The sequence below is a fragment of the Microcaecilia unicolor genome, chromosome 6 (genome assembly GCF_901765095.1).
Source record: "Microcaecilia unicolor chromosome 6, aMicUni1.1, whole genome shotgun sequence".
In the NCBI taxonomy this organism is placed as follows: Eukaryota; Metazoa; Chordata; class Amphibia; order Gymnophiona; family Siphonopidae; genus Microcaecilia; species Microcaecilia unicolor.
Window position 1 is genome coordinate 163,065,780 of NC_044036.1, and position 16,749 is coordinate 163,082,528.

At 43.6% G+C, this 16,749-nt stretch overlaps 1 protein-coding gene across 5 annotated transcripts in view; it reads left to right on the forward strand.

Moving 5' to 3' along the window:
* Window positions 1-16,749, forward strand: part of WNK2 (WNK lysine deficient protein kinase 2) — a 233,181-nt gene that overhangs the window by 184,882 nt on the left and 31,550 nt on the right. For 4 of the 5 annotated variants that reach the window (XM_030206139.1, XM_030206142.1, XM_030206141.1 and 1 more), the window contains 4 exons: window positions 195-1,231; window positions 2,629-3,296; window positions 6,573-6,784; window positions 8,933-9,157. In XM_030206139.1, the coding sequence (XP_030061999.1) occupies window positions 195-1,231; window positions 2,629-3,296; window positions 6,573-6,784; window positions 8,933-9,157 (2,142 nt within the window). Of the gene's footprint in view, window positions 1-194; window positions 1,232-2,628; window positions 3,297-6,572; window positions 6,785-8,932; window positions 9,158-15,591; window positions 15,691-16,749 lie in introns of all 5 variants that reach the window. The other variant, XM_030206143.1, reaches the window with a different exon arrangement.

The window sequence follows — 16,749 nt, forward strand, 5'->3', positions numbered from 1 at the left end:
ATAGACAATTTCCATGTTTCTGTATGAAGTAAGGGATAGACAATTATCAATTTATCTCAGTGGCTCCAGAAATTCTCTTTAACGTCTCTCAGCTCCTGAATGGTTGAAAGGTATTCATGGAGCATTTCAGAAATAACTGACTTTCCTTCTGTTCCTCGTGTGAGAATTATTACTATTTATTTATTTATTTTCAGATACAGAACAGCACAGAGATAACCGAGAAGTGCTTCCTACAGTGCTAGAAAAACATATTGTCGATTCTGGTCAGCAGTCGGTTCAAGCAAACCGTTCAGACAGTTCAGGTGGAACGCTTGGTCCTTTGCAGTCAACTACATCTGAACTTCCTATTGCAGTGTTACATACACAGTCTGCTGAAGATATTGACAAAGGCCAAACAGAAAACTCTTCAGCGCTGCCTGTTGCGAGAGAGCATGAATCCCCAGCCCGCAGTTCTCCATCCACTAGGAAATCCTGTCAGGCCCAGCTTGCTAGAAAATCTGTCATTCAGCCACTTGAACAAATAAACGAAAACACTCCTATCTGTAATTGCACAGGAGGGCAACAGCACTCAGTTTCTGTAGCTGCCACAGAACAGCATAAACTTTCTGAGCACACTTTTTCCCATGTGTCTAAGTCACCAGTCCCAAGTACACTGGAAAGCAGTTCCCCTGTTCAGAATCAAGTGCAATTTGGAGCTTTTTGCCATGCTCAGGGAATTAGGGATGAATCCCAACCTCAGAGCCCTGACCAGGTCTCTTCTACAATGTCTCAGCAACCTGGAACGGAAACCCAGTCGGTCACCAACACGCAGCAGTCCTATGTAGTTGAATCTGATGGGGAAAGACCTCCCCGAGTTGAGTTTGCCGATGACACAATAAAAAGCTTAGATGAGAAATTACGCACTTTACTGTATCAAGAATATCTTCCCAGTTGTCCTTCTGTAGAAACCCCTGAAAACGGTGTTCCTTTAGAGCATTCTCGTGGTGAGATCATTATTTTGCAAACTGTGAATGAAAATGTCAACCTCGCACCTGGTTTGAGCGCAAAAGCATCAGACTCTGAAGCTCCACCTGACAAAGGTGTTTATGTAACTCTTGTGGAAGAACATTTGCTTTGCACCCCCTCAGGACTACAACTGCATCAGCCTGTATGCTGTAATAAAGAGAAAAAAACAGAAATGTGTGCAATGATAAAGAGTGCACGCACATCCCCCAGATTAGTGAAACAGAAAGTAAGTAGTAGTTTTTTTTTTTTTGTTTTTTTTTTATCAAAGGAAATTAAAAATTGTGCATTAGTCATGATCATGACTATCGGTGCCTTATCGGGGCAAACATTTGGCTTTGTATGATTTGTTAGCCCAAATTATTTTATATGTGTTCTGTACACTAGCACAACTGGTCTGCTGTATCCTGAAATGACAGACAACTGGGGATTTCTAAAGCAATTAACTGGGTAAAGTGATGTGGTAGCCATGTTAGTCCACTTTTAAAGGTAATAGAAATAAAACAAAAACATAAAGAAAATAAGAGACCCCTTTTTATTGGACTAAATACATTTTTTGATTAGCTTTTTTTAAGGTAACCCTTCAGATCAGAAATAAGCAAATGTTGATAAATATCAGTGTATATATAAGTGAAATACAAAAGCAATCCAGGAACGTAAGACCTTTGAAGTGAAAATGATTAAATATTTTGATACCCACCAGACAGGACTTAAAGATCTGGGTCTTCTAGCCCATTATAAACCATAAAATTCTACTGCTTTGTCACCCTCATCTACAACCTCTCTCCCTGTCTCATCCACTCAGCCCTCCCCCCCTGTTTCTCACCTAGTCCTCCTGATTTGGGAACTGACATCCTAAATGGGATGTGGTAGTAGGTGTAGCCTTGATGCCTTTCATTGAAATTAGTGCTGTAGCTCCCATAATGCACCAGGATAGGGTTTCCCGATGTCCATGACCTGCTAGCCCACTTCTTCCTGTGAGACAGTCATTGGAATGCTGTTGTGTTTCACTTATATATACTGATATTTATCAACATATTTGCTTATTTCTGTTTTGAAGAAGGGTTACCTTCGAAAGTTAGAGTATTAAGTTCAATAAAAAAGGTAGCATCTTATTTTATTTTCTTTGTTTTATTTCTATTTATTACCTAAAGCAATTCTGTCTGTCTGCCTGTCTTATCTAGATTGTAAGCTCTTTGAGCAGGGACTGTCTTCTTTTTGTGTATGGTGTACAGCGCTGCATATGCCTTGTAGCGCTATAGAAATAAGTAGTAGGAAGGAGGAGCAGTAGTAATTTGGTACACACCTACTCATTTAAATATTTGTTGCTGTTCTTTTTTTTTTTAATGCTCGAAAATCCAAATTAAACTGTATAAACTATTTTCAGTTACTATTCAGAACTGATTTCCACATGTAGATAAGCAGGCATTGATTGAAGTAAAATGTATCCCCCTGACGTAACAAGAATAAAGCTCTATTAAAAAAAAAAACTGTAAATCAGTCTTAGAAATGGGAGATGTTACTGCTCAAAAAGGGTGGAGAAAGCTAGCATCAGGCTAGCTTAAGAGCCGAAGTAGACAGATTTTGCATAATCTTATACAAAATGTTATATTTTTCTTTATGTAGGCCCTCTCTTCACTGTCCACAGCCAACAGTCAAAGGTTTCAAGGAAAACATGAAGCAGATGCTCCGGTTTCCAGTGATCCAGAAAGGCATTCTCCACAAGTGTTTCCAAGAGAAATAGACGTAAAGGAACAGAAGTTAGAGTTGATGCATTGTGCTGCTTATGCAAAGCAGGATGACCTCTGTGGTCACAGCACAGCAAGTAAAACTGTTGGCAGGTTTTCAGTAATCAGTACACAAGACGAATTAGCTGTAACGTTTTCACGTGGCTTAAGACATTCTGCACCTCCTGTTGTCCACTTAGAGGAGCTTTCATCCCACTTCATGAAGGTGTCTGTTCCTCGGTTGCACACGTCTCCTATTGATACCAACCTCTCTGGCCATGCGTCCAGCGATTCTGGGGATGAGTCTCCCACAGGGAAGTCTAGAGCTGCTCAGCTGTCGATACTAGGCAAGGGCAATTCCAATAATTTAATGAAGGCGGCGGCTGTTTTCAACACACCTGGAAATATCAATGTGCAGAGTCCCGATTCGCCCAATGACCATGCTACAAAGATTCCCACTATCAACATAACTTCGTTTCATTCCCAGTCCTCCTATATGAGCAGTGACAACGACTCGGAATTTGAAGATGCCGACATGAAGAAAGAATTACAGATGCTAAGAGAGAAGTATGTTCGGTATAGCATTAATTTCAGTTATGTTTGAGTTTATATATAGACCACATCCCCCCCCCCCCACCCAAAATGGTCATAAAACATTTTTACAACAATGAATTGTTCACATTTCAAAAAGTATAAGAAACTAAAGGGATGATCTGTTTCCTGATCCTTGCCAGGTAAGCAAAGTCCATTGTATTCAAACACTGCAGTCTCTAATACCAATATCTCTAACTCTATATAGCTCACTGGGGCAGGGCCACCGAGGGGGGGGGGGGGGAATTGCCTGGGCCTCCAAGGGAGGGGTCTCTCTCTCCTGCTCCTGACGGGACACGAGTGATCATGTCCCAACAGGAGCAGGAGAGAGAACTCCGGCGTCTGGCCCCCCTTGGAGGCTGGGGAGGACCCGGGGCTTCCTTCAGCGCTGGAGGAAGATGTCTTCTGCTGGCGGGGCCTCAGAATCCTTGCCAGCCAAGGTACTTCAATTCTGTTGTAGCAGCGATTGGGGGGGGAGGGGGGGGAGTGGCCCAGGCCCAGGCCCGGCAGCCCTGCCCTGGGCCAGGTTCAGTCTCTCGGTGGCCCTGCACTGGGGCACCAGTTAGGCCTTCAGTGAGAAGTCCTTGTAGCCACTAAGTTTTTTTATGTAGACTTGAGTCCTTTTTCAAGATACCTGTTGGGTAACTGCAACGTCCCAGCTGTTTCTCTATTAAGTTGCTGGACTTGTAGTGAACGTGTCGGTTCTAAACTATGAATATATGTCAGTTAAATCCCAGCGCAAATAGTCATATTAAGGTACAAAAGGTGTTCAACAGCTAATTGGGTTTTTTTTTAAACCTCTAGTGACTCGTTTCCTATAAGAACTCATTCCATGATTTCAAATCTTCATCGGTCAATTTTATTTTCACATAAATAGCATCTTAATAAACAAGAATTCCTTATTCAAATTGTACTTAAACTTGTTTGGTACTTAGAGCTTTCAAAGCTGGACCAATATGCCAACATAGGCCATGTTTCACAACAACTGCACTGCGTCAGGGCAAGGTCATGCTAATGCAAAGACTGCTACTTCTTCCTGCATAACTTCTTCAAATTGCTGGAAGGAGTAGCTGTCTTTGCATTAGCATGTTAACAGAGGAGAGAAAAGACAGAAAGATGGAAGCTACTTCTGTTGGAAGAGGTGCCATACATTTGCTTTTAATGAATTCCTTTCAGTGGGTAGGATTTAGTTAAGGTAGTTGAAGCGTGAAATTGTGTAAAGCAAAGCTTGGAAGTGAAGAGGCTTAAGTCCATGCGGATCATTTGCTGGGGAAATAGTGTCTGGAAGTTGAACTGTTTTGAGGCCAAAAGGTTGTTGGTAAGCTGCTTCAGGTGACAGTAGAGAAGATTCTAGTGTTGCATTAGTAGGGTCAAGTGCAGTGTGTTTAGTTTGTTTGCCCATCCACTCCCACTTTAGTCTTGACACTAATCAATGTTTTTTTCTGTAATAGATGGGACTAGAATTAGTTACTAACTAGTGAAATAACTCAAGATAGTGAGGTGTGCTTATTTTCAATTGGCAAAATCATTTTTGAAATATTTAAAACTTCTTTGAATAGTTAAATTGCCATATTGTGGGTAACCTTTATAGCAGGTTGTCAAAGTTGAGAAGGCCAGAAGATATTTTTAGTCTGCACACTTTTAGTAGGGATCACACCAGTAGGGATCATCCTTCGGTTGAACCCAAGGGCATCTATATTAGCTCAGGAGCTGATGTAAAGGTGTACAGTCACCTATGGATTATAAACTTTTTTTTTTTAAAGCACGTTCTTCGCTACTGAAGCCCCAGAACACACCATCCTACGATAATCTTGAAAAGCCCTTTACATGTAGGAAAAGTTCATAAAATTACCCTATTAGTCATAGTAAATTCTTAGTTGCAAAGTCTAGCTAAAGCAAAAAGTATATGCTGATATACGCGTTCAATATTAGAATGAGTAATATGAGAAACGTTTATGCCATGGACAACATGGTGAGAGGTTTGAGGCACTGTCATATGGAGGCAACAGACTAGACAAAGATCTGCTAACAATGTGACAGCAAGACTAGAAGGAAATGGGAAAACTGGCTATAATTCTGTTTTCAAATTTCTTTTAGTATATGACTGTTCCGATGTTTTAATCGGCTTCCTGGTGCAACTCCTTTTTCAGAGAGATTGTGACCATGTGTGCTGTTGTCACTTTCTTTAATATGGGTCTTTCTTCACCCTGTTGCTACCCAATTTCCAGAAGCAGCCTGATGTCAGGGAATTAATACAAAGCAGGAAAAAAAAAAAACATTGCCTGAATGTAATCTTAAGCCATATTCACTTTTGTAGGTAGTAAATAGTCCAATAAAGGTTTTGTTTCTGTCTTTTCGTTTATTACTTCATTTTTATCTTCAAATGTACAACATGGCAAGCATACTTCTTTTTCTGTGATATTTTTGGTTGAGGTAGTGTCTCCATATATATTTTTGGTCAAACATATATATACACGGGCTGGGACTTTTTTTTTTTGTTTGTTTCATTTTTATAAAAGGGCACTTAACACTTCAGTGGTTACCAGCAATTTTCACCCTGTCATCTGTCCTCTCCTACATACACTGTTGTCTTAGAGCTCCATTCTGCATTATTTATTCGCTTCCAAGATTATAGCATGATGTAATGTCACATTAGTTGCCACCAGTGACTTAGCCTGATTCATTAGTAGGGTTGGGCAGCCAGAAAACTCTTGTGCTTTGTGACATTTGATGTCATTTATGGGAGTCTTCATTTGGTCACACTGTGGAAAGAAGGTGCACACACGTTTGCATATATGTGATAGTTTGCACATGGGGGGGGGGGGGGGGATTCCAGTATCGGGAAATTGTACGTCCTCTTTCTAAAATAGTGCATCCTACAACATAGTGTGCACTATCGTGGAATGACTAAACACAAATGTGTTTTTGCATGTTACCAAGTGAAAACAAGCAACAGACATGTCATTGACATGTGACACTTTGTCATTTGCAAATGACAGCCCATTCCATTCCCCCCCCCCCCCCCACACACACACACATTGACAAGATAGGTCACAAGCTTGACCTTAGTGAATCCAGGCTCTAGTCTAAGAATGTTAAACTGAAAAATTGAGGCTTCAGTACGTAGTAGGTTGTTAGACATGAATATTCTTCAAAATTTCAAATTGCATGAAAACGTTCTGGTTTCCCCAAAATGTTTTCTTTAAACACAATGTCTAGTATGGGGTTTCTGTATTCATTTTGCCTCCTCAGACACATGAAGGAAATCTCTGAGTTGCAAGTTCAGCAGAAGAATGAAATTGAGGCACTGTACTTCCGAATGGGGAAACCGCTACCCCCCAATGTGGGATTCCTTCATGCAGCCCCTCCCAGTGGCCGCCGCCGAAGAATAAGCAAAAGTAAATTAAAAGCAGGGAAACTGTTAAGTCCACTGGTACAACAGCTGAAACATGCAACAAATACAAGTAGGTCTGGGGGTGGGGTGTGGTGGTTGAATTCAATGAAATGGTTTGATGTAGACTAAGGATTACCCATTTGCTGACTTCTGCTTAATTAACTCCTGTCCTTAAGCTTTTTGTACTTGAAGTTTGTAAAGCCTTGCTCTATAGTTCAGCTGAAGATTGAAATAGAAGATATCCCCTAACTTTTGCGATTGTAGTTTGAAGCTATCACAAATGTCAAACTTGCCCTTCTGTTGTTTGGCCTTGATATCCATATAAAGGAATATAACTGACCTTTAAATGCATCCATTCTGCAGCCCCCCCATTACCTCTCCACTCTCATCTCTCCCTATATTCCTCCCTCCCCGTGACCTTCGCTCACTGGACAAATCTCTCTTGTCCCCCTTCTCCTCCACTGCTAACTCCAGGCTTCATTCCTTTTCTCTCGCGGCACCTTATGCCTGGAATAAACTTCCTGAGCCTGTACATCTAGCTCCATCTCTACCTGGTAGTTTTCAAATCTATGCTGAAAACCCACCTTTTCACTGCTGCTTTTGGCTCCTAGCCACTACTCAATTGCCTCCCCCTTGTTCCTTTTCACCCAGTACTTCCCTCGCCCTTAATTGTCTTGTCTGTCTGTATTATTTTAGATTGTAAGCTCTATTGAGCAGGGACTGTCTCGCTCTGTGTCAGATGTTCAACGCTGCGTGTGTCTGGTAGCACTATAAAAATGTTAATAATAATAAATAGAACTAGTCAGTGCCAAACTAATTGTAAGCAACATCTACCGCCAACATTTAAATCTCAGGAAACATTCTAAGAAAAGGGTGGTTTTTTTTTTTTTTTTTTTTTTTGGGGGGGGGGGGGGGGGAGACCATCAGAAGGAACAGATATCGGTTATTGGTTCAGTGCTTATATAACCAATAAAATATTTTAAATGCTTTATAAGCAATTATGCAAGTCATAGTATATGAAACAAAAGGAAACTGCAATTGCATATAAAAGTGGAAACCATAACCAATAACTTAAGTCATTAATCAAAGGTGTTTGAGAGCTTTTGATAAAAAAAACACAACAAATTTGTATGTATATAAAATATTCAAATGTGTAATGCAGTGATTTTTCTTTCAAATGATAAATTGACAGTGCATGTTTTGAAAACTGCATCAGGGAATTATGAAATAAGATTAATTTTTTTTCAGCATATCAGATCTCTCCATGGTCACACAGCAATGTGTGGTTGCACACTAATATTTAAGAAGTTTATCTTTAATATGCATACATTTTTTAAAAAATTTGAAATTTTTTTTTCTATGAAAGATCTGTTTTCTTTCTGGACCAGATGATGATTTGGGTCAAGATATTTATATGAGCATTGAATTATGTTTCTCCTCTGATGATCCAAAAAAAAAAACCCTTAAAATGTTTCCAGAGCCTTAAATGCTGGAGGCAATTTAAATATTGGGTCCTCTGATATAACGCTGCCAAATGTGAAACTGATTGTAAGAGTGCATGCTCCAAACATTTTGGATGCCCTTTAAATGTCTTTTTGGCCTGGCAGGTTTCTCCTCTGGGCTTCCATCTCATCAGATCTGGTACCTGAGCCTTCATTCACAATTACCAGGGTATTTTCCCTATTCTCTTTATCTGCTTCCCTAGGCTAACCATTGCAATGATAATCTTATGCTGGGGGAGAGCACAGTTTTCTGGAATCCAGTATATGTACATCTAGTTTCAGCCAATAGATACCACCATCTAGCAATGGCTAGGACTTTTTGTCCCATCTGTTCACTTTTGTCAAGTAGTGATGACTGCTGCTCCCACATACATCTTCTGGCCAACCTGGGAAAGCTTATGCTGAGCCTGGTGCTGGAGAGTCTAGGTGCTCTACAGCAGTGGCACAGTCACTGAACCATGGGCCCAAAACTCCCCCCCCCCCCCCCCATGTTTTCTACTGACACTTCATTCATTGCCCTTCTGCCCTTTACAGTTTGAAAGATATGGGAGCTATTATTACTAAGGAAATACTGTTTATGAATGTGTTAAGTTGCCATTACCTTGGGATATAATTGCCTTTTCCAATAGTGTGCGGTTGGCGGGGGGAGGATCTGAAGAAATTTGCTACAGTTGGTCCCATTTTCTTTTCAATTTTGTCATTTGTGATGCTTGTAGGTAACACCTTGGGAGACTCCAAAGGATCCCCTTCCAAAGATTCTGATAAAGCTCCTTCCGGCTCAGTGGCAGAAAATGCTGCAACGTTTTCAGCATCTTCAGCTTCCCCTAGTTGGGCAGTACAGACGCAGCAGCCCTGTTCTGTCAAAGCCTCTCTGACAGCCGATAACATCTGCTCTGGGTTTGCTATTGAAGGAGGTGATGTGCGTGGAGGTGCTGGCCAAGGTGATCTATTTCAGCACATTTCATGCAGTTTATCATTACTGTGAGAATGTTAGAATTAGTGTCTGCCTAAGCTGCATGGTTGGAGAAAAGCGAAACAATGGTGATAGTTCACCAGATCCAGCTGAACCAGTATGTCAAAAAGAAAAATCTGATGGCAGCATAGAACAGTAGAGCATCGTTTTTATATGGAATGGTTGATGCTGAGGTTATTCTGGATAATGGGTTTTTCAGAACATATGGTTATGAAACACATTTTTTCCAAAATTATTTGACTAATGGATTGTTTGAAGTCTACCTATTTTCAGGATTAGGGCCTGGGGTTTGCCATTTTTCCTGAGAAGTTTCTGGTTAATTGATACCTAGATAACGGTGCTCTACTGTTTAGTATTTTTCTGCAGCAGCTGTTTAGAAATGAAATATCTAGGAGAAAAAATGAGTAGCCATCTAAACGGGTTGTTCATTTTGCTTTAGTGTCTAGTGCTTTGAAGTTCTTGCAGTATTGAGCAACATATGAAGCCCCTGTTGCTAAATGGTTGAATCTTGTAAAATCCAAAAATGTGAAATCTGTCTTCAAGAGGTTAATATTTCACTTGACATTCAAGAGTGGTACCTTCAAAAGGGTACAGCTTGCATATACAGATTGTTTAAGCAAATGTTTCATTCCTCAGTGATCCTCCAGACCGGTCAAGATGCTTGGGTTATGCACGCCTACCAGCAGAGAGAGACTGAGAACACTAAAATCTTAAAGTATAGGCAACCAGTAAAAGTCTCCAGCAGAGGGTAGACGTGCAGCCTGAGCAGTCAGTGGTCTAGTAGGCTTAGAAGTTGTAGGTTTTTATTGCATTTAGCACCCTGTATTTAGGTTCTGTGTGCTCCAGGGAAGTGGGTCTGGTGGGGCTCTGTTTTTCACCCTGGGGTGTCACATCCGGTGGTCGGGTCCCTCCCCCTGCTGTGCTCTCTTGAGCAGTCAGCCCTTTGCATTGGCTCCTGTGTGCTTGCAGGAACCTTGAGAGCCATAGCCCTTGTCAGCTATAAGCAATTGGGCTGGGAGAGTTAAAGTTTTGAAAAAAGATCTGAAACGCTCTGTTTGGGCTGACCGGGAGTGTTGCAGTGCGTTTGTGAGAGAATGCGATTCGGGGCTCTGCTGCCTGTCAGGTTGTTTACCTCCCTTCTTCCCTGTGAGATGTCTTCAGGGAAACTATCCTGTTGCCGTTTCTGTGTGCGCCATGGGGTTGATGCGCCGGGGGTACAATGCAGGCTCTGAGGGGAGCCGAAGCCGCCTCTTTCTTTGCCTCCAGTGTTATCCGCGGAGGTTTCCGGGGTCGGTTCGGTTAATACCACCTCACATTCGGGGGCTGTAGTGGTTCGATTTTGGCGGGAACCGTCGCCATCTTGGATTCCTCCGGCCCTGCGATTTCTCCTCAGCCGGTGCAGGAAGTTTCAGGGCAGAACATGGGCTTGCCTCCTGAGTGCTCAGGGGGCGTGGGATTCCCTCCTGACTTTATCTGGTTGATGTTCCAGGCCTGGAAGTCAGGATCTCAGCTGGCAGATTTTCAGAAGGGGGTAGGTCCCTTAGTGGCCCTCGTATGGAGTGGTCAGAGGACCCTGAGGTTTTGCCTTTGCAGCACTCGGAAGAGGAGTGCAGTGTTCTTGGGGACGATTGTAAGCTTTTTGAGCAGGGACTGTCTTTTTTTTGTCTATGGTGTACAGCGCTGCGTATGCCTTGTAGCGCTGCGTATGCCTTGTAGCGCTATAGAAATGATAAATAGTAGTAGTAGTAGAATTGCTTGTGGATGCCTGTCCTGAGGAGGAGGGCTCCTTACCAGGGGCAGATCCCTCGGTAGTACGGATATTTCATAGAGATGAGCTGTCTGAATTGATTGATCAGGTGGTGGATACTCTTAAATTTGATTCTCCTGAGACCTCGGTGGCGGAGGTAAAGCAGGTAGATCCGTTGGTTAAAGGTATTCATCGGTCTTCCCATTCTTTTCCTATGAATAAAGATCTCAGAGATACGGTCTTGCAGGAGTGGTCCTCCCCAGATTCAGCTTGTAGGGTGGCTAGAGCTATGGCAAGGCTTTATCCTCTTCCACAGGAGGATAAGGATTACTTAAGGCCTACAGTAGATGGCGGTGGTGACGGCGGTTACCAAGGCCACTCTATTCCTGTGGATGGGAGGGGGGCTGCTCTTAAGGATCCTCAAGATAAGAAGTTGGAATCGTTTATTAGGTGTAGTTTTGATTTGTCCGCATTATCACTGCAGGCCTCGGTGTGTGGAGGTTTGGTAGCTCGTGCTTGCTTCCACTGGGCTGAAAAACTTCTGGACAGATCTGCCTGGGTGGAGGAACTAGCCAAGCTGGAGAGGGGTTCTTCTTTCTTGGCAGATGCTCTTTATGATTTGCTGTGAGCATCGGCAAAGAATATGGCATTGGTTGTGGGAGCTCGTCTGGCTCTTTAACTTCAAGGGTGGGTCGCAGATGCGGCCTCTTAAGTCCAAGTTGTGTTCTCTTCCCTTCAAGGGTTATTTGCTTTTTGGGGAAGAGCTGGATAAGTTGGTACGCGGTCTCGGGGATGCTAAGCTTCCGCGTCTGCCAGAGATGCGCCCCAGAGCAGGTGGTCGAGGGCTGTCGAGGCGTGGATGTCTGCGAGATGCTCGGCGTTACAGGCCGGGTAGGTCCTATGGTGCGCCTAGAGGATGATTTTTTTCAGCGTACTCAGCCCTTTCATGGAGGCCGCCGGGGAGGTCGGGATGTATCTTTGGTGGGTTCCGCCTCGGTGTGTGCCTCTTAATGAAGGTGTGCGGGTCCAGCCTCTGGTTCGCGTGGATGCTCGCTTACATCAGTTTTACCAGAGGTGGACCCACATCAGGCCGGATCAGTGGGTGCTCGAAGTGGTGCGCGATGGGTATGCGCTGGAGTTCGATGCCCCTCTTCCTGTCTTTTTTTCTGGCTTCTCCGTGTCGCTCTCGGCTGAAGGCCAAAGCAATTCGCCAAACCCTACTCTTCGTTTGATCGATCTGGGGGCTGTGGTTCTCGTACCCACCTGAGAGAGGGGAGCAGGTTGTTACTTGATTTATTTCGTGGTGCCCAAGAAGGATTCCTTCCGGACTATTTTAGATCTAAAGAGTCAACGGAGCGCTGAAGGTTCCCTCTTTTCGGATGGAGACTTTGCGTTCGGTCATCATAGTGGTTCAGTCGGGGAAGTTTCTCACGTCACTGGATCTGACGGAAGTATATCTGCATATTCCCATCCGGGTGGCGCACCAGCGTTTTCTTCGTTTTGCTGTTTTAGGACAGCATTTTCAATTTTGTGCTCTCCCGTTCGGGCTGGCGACGGCACCTCGTACCTTTTTCCAAGGATATGGTGGTCGTAGCGGCGGCTTTGAGAAAGCAAGGAGTCTTGGTCCATCCGTATCTCGACGATTGGTTAATTTGAACCAAGTCGAGACAGGAGAGTGTGGAGGCGACTGCGAGAGTAGTCAGTTTCTTGGAATCACTCGGTTGGGTAGTGAATGTGGACAAGTCACTTAGTTCCCCCACAGTCCCTGGAGTATCTTGGAGTTCGTTTTGACACGTTGAATGGGGCGAGTGTGCCTACCGTCAATTCGAATTTCCAAGATGCAAGCTCTGATTCGTCAGTTTTGCTCCAAGAGACTTCCTTCAGCTCGCTCTTATCTGCAGGTTTTGGGTCTCATGGCAGCATCGATGATAGTTCCATGGGACAAGGCTCATATGTGGCAGTTGCTGTCATCCCTACTGGATCGCTGGTCTCCTCCAGACTCAGGACCTCGAGGAGAGACTAATTTTACCGGAGGCTCCCTGTCTCAGCCTTCAGTGGTGGCTTCACATGCCGAATCTGGAGAAGGCCATGCCCTTGGGTCCTCCAGACTGGATTGTTCTCACCACGGATGCCAGTCTAGGAGGGTGGGGGGCTCATTGTCTCGAACAGGTGGCCCAGGGCCATTGGTCGCCGGAGGAGGCTGAGTGGTCCATCAGTCGTCTAGAAACGCGGGCGATACGTTTGGCTCTGCAGGCTCTTCAGTCGCTGTTAGGCGGCAAGGCGGTCCGGGTTCTGTCTGACAATGCCACAGCCGTTGCATATGTCAATCGGCGGGGGGCACAAAGAGTCGAGCAGTTGCCGAGGAGACAGCGGAGTTAATGCGTTGGGCGGAAGTTCATCTGCAGTGTGTCTCAGCAGGTCACGTGGCCGAAGTGGACAACGTGAGCACGGATTTTCTAAGCACATGTTGGACCCCGGAGAGTGGTCACTGCACCATCCGTTGTTTCATCGTCTGGTGATGGAATGGGGTATGCCGGTGATCGACGTCATTGCAACGTCCAACAACGCTCAAGTGCCTAGGTTTTTCAGTCGTTGTCGGGATCCGTGGTCCAAGGGGATTGACGCCCTAGTCCTTCCATGGCCTCCCCAACATCTGTTGTACATGTTTCCTCCTTTGGCACTGGTAGGTCGGGTAGTTCAGAGAATAGAATGGCACTTAGGCACGGTGATTCTGGGTAGCTCCGAATTGGCCTCGTTCTCCGTGGTACGGAGATTTAGTGCGTCTAGCTGTACGGGGCCTGCTGATTCTGGAGGAGTCGATATTGTTAGTACAAGGCCCCATCGTGATGCCCAATCCATCTCCGTTCTCGCTTATGGCTTGGCTTTTGAGAGGAACAGGTTGCGAAAGAAAAGGTTTTCGTTCAGAGTAATTGATACTATGTTGTAGTCCCGTAAACGTTCCACCTCCTTTGCTTAAATCCGCGTCTGGCGAATTTTTGAAAATTGGTGTCAGGAGCGTTCTTATTCTCCTTGGCATATTTCGGTTCCGAGATGTTAGAATTTTTGCAACATGGTGTGGATAGAGGTCTTGCTCTTTCCTCTTTAAAGGTACAGGTGGTGGCACTGGCATGTTTCCGGGATTTAAATCTGGTATTGGAGGTGTTGGTTGGTTCTCCTTTTGAGGATCTCACTCTGAAGACGGTGTTTTTGGTGGCTATTACTTCGGCTTGGGGCGGATTTTGGAGTTCCAGGCTTTGTCTTGTTGGGCTCCCTTTTTTTTTTACTTTTTCTAAGGAAAAGGTGTCCCTGAAGCCTGTGCCACCTTTTTTTGCCTAAGGTGGTTACCTCTTTTCATGTGAATCAGGACATTTCCTTGCCGGTTTTGGGTGATAAATCGGGAGATTCTACTCAACGCCGTCTTGCTAAGCTGGATGTTCGTTGAGTTTTGCGTTCTTACTTGACAAGGACTCAGCTGTTTCGGACCTCTGATAGATTTTGTGTTGTATGGAGCACCTAAGAAGGGGGCTGCAGCTTCTAAAGCAATGATATCCAGGTGGTTGAAAGAAGCAGTTTCTTCGGATATTTGCTTAAGGGGCGTGAGGTGCCTTCAGTTCTTAAGGCGCATTCTACTTGGGAGGGGGGGATGGCTTCCTCCTGACCTGAAAGTAGTTTGATTCCTCCTCAAGATATTTGCAGGGTGGCGGTCTGGTCCTCTCTGCATTCTTTAGTGAAGCATTATAGGATTGATGTGAAGACTAGAGAGGATGCGAGCTTCGGTGCGGCAGTTTTGACTTCTAGTTTCCAAGGTTCCCACCCTTAGATTGTTTACTGCTTTGGTACTTCCCAAGCGTCTTGACCGGTCTGGAGGGTCGCTGAGGAAGGTGAAATTAGGCCTTACCTGCTAATTTTCTTTCCTTTAGACCCTCCAGACCAGTCAAGAACCCTCCCAGTATATATATTTTTATTCTTCTATGGTCTGCAGAGTGGTTTTGGTTTTGTGCCTCTTGCTATAGCTGATAGGTCTTTGATGTTGAACTTCTCGTTTTCTGAAGTTCAGTAGTGGTTGCCTCTGGTTTGTCAGGGGCGGACTGCAGCACTTCTGCGTTCGGTCGACAGAAGCACATTTGTATTTTCTTTGCAGTTCTGAGTACAGGGTTCTAAGTGTTCTACATTTGTTTGTTTTTCTGCTTTGTTACTGATTTACTGGCTGCTTGGAGGTTGGCAGGTTGCCTATACTTTAAGTTTTTAGTGTTCTCAGTCTCCCTTTGCTGGTAGGCGTGCATAACCCAAGCGTCTTGACCGGTCTGGAGGGTCCAGAGGAAATTAGCAGGTAAGGCCTAATTTCACCTTGTACTTATTAAGAAAGGCGGTATGACAAAGCTGTTCAGTCTAATAGCTCCCTAGATCTGATCTTCCTGCATTTAACATTTTTTTGTGGTGATGGACACACAATGTGGCAGAATGTGTGTGTGGTATCTGGTCTTTTCCACGCTCTTCTCATCTGGTCAATAGGTTTACGCCTTCTTGGCCATGGTAAAATTGAACTATGGATAATTAGCAAAGCTGATTTTACTGATGGTGTGGAACATCTGATCACAGCTGTTCGTACTTGATGAGTGTCTTTCTCTTTTCTTCCCTTCTATATTCACTTGCAGGCTGGACGGTTTTCCACCAAACGTCAGAGAGAGTGACCTATAAATCTAATAGCAAACCTCGTACCAGATTCCTCAGTGGACCTGTGTCTTTGTCCATCTGTTTGTATTAATTATTTTGTATTTTAACATAATCCATCTTAGCCCTTCTTTTAACTCATCAGTTTTGTTTTGTTTTTTTTCTTAAATGTTTTTGGCAGGATGCCTGTTCTCCCTGACCATCTTCCCTTCCCTTTTAATTAGTAATTGTCAATTTTATTATGTTTTCATAAAACGCTTTCATACACTGCTTTTGGCTTATGCCTGTGTGAAAGAGCTGGTCTCTTATTATTCCTATAGCCTTATGGTCAATTATTTTTGATCCTTGATGTATGAAAGCTATTTTGGGTTTTGTTTTGTTTTGTTTTTTGCGGTTTCTGTTGAGTATACTTTTTTAATTTTAGTTGCAATATGACAAAAAGTACATCTCGCCCATCCCCATCCCAACAGCAACAAAGAATTGCAAGTTTCTGTAGAGGAGAATTGGTCTCTCTCACATAATGTATGGACTATGAAGAAGACGTGCATGTAAACGCCAAGGCAATGCTAGAAGGTCACTGAAGGGTATATCGCCTATACAAGGGCTGTATTAAGACACTGTAGCACCCTTTCTCCACTGTCCTGCTCTCTGCATGTGGAAGCTGACACACACCTGTGCTCCAGTCAGTTCAATTGCTCATTTTCTGGGTGGTATCTTTCTCTTGCATGAAATTGAATGCATTTGGGATTTCACATAAGTGATGGTACCTGGAAGGGCTGGATATTTTAAGCAGAGATTATGGTGTTTCTTAAACTGAAACACGCTGCGTTTTCCCAAGGTCTTATCACCTCTTAATGATGTCATCTAGGAGATCAAAGCACAGTACCTTAAAGCTTTTCTTCAAATGAGTTTTAAATACATGGATGTTGCTTTTCTATGCAAGCACCTTTGAATTCAGGATGTTCAAATGTTTTAATCTCCCCTTCCCTCCTTATTTCAACTGAAATGGATGTTAGTTTAAAAGTGTTTATATAAGCATATGTGGTGCAAGACATTTTGGGTTGAATTAAAATGTAATTATAATTTTTGCGAATTCGTATGGTAGCATATGGAAGTTCACTTGTTCAATAAAGATATATTGT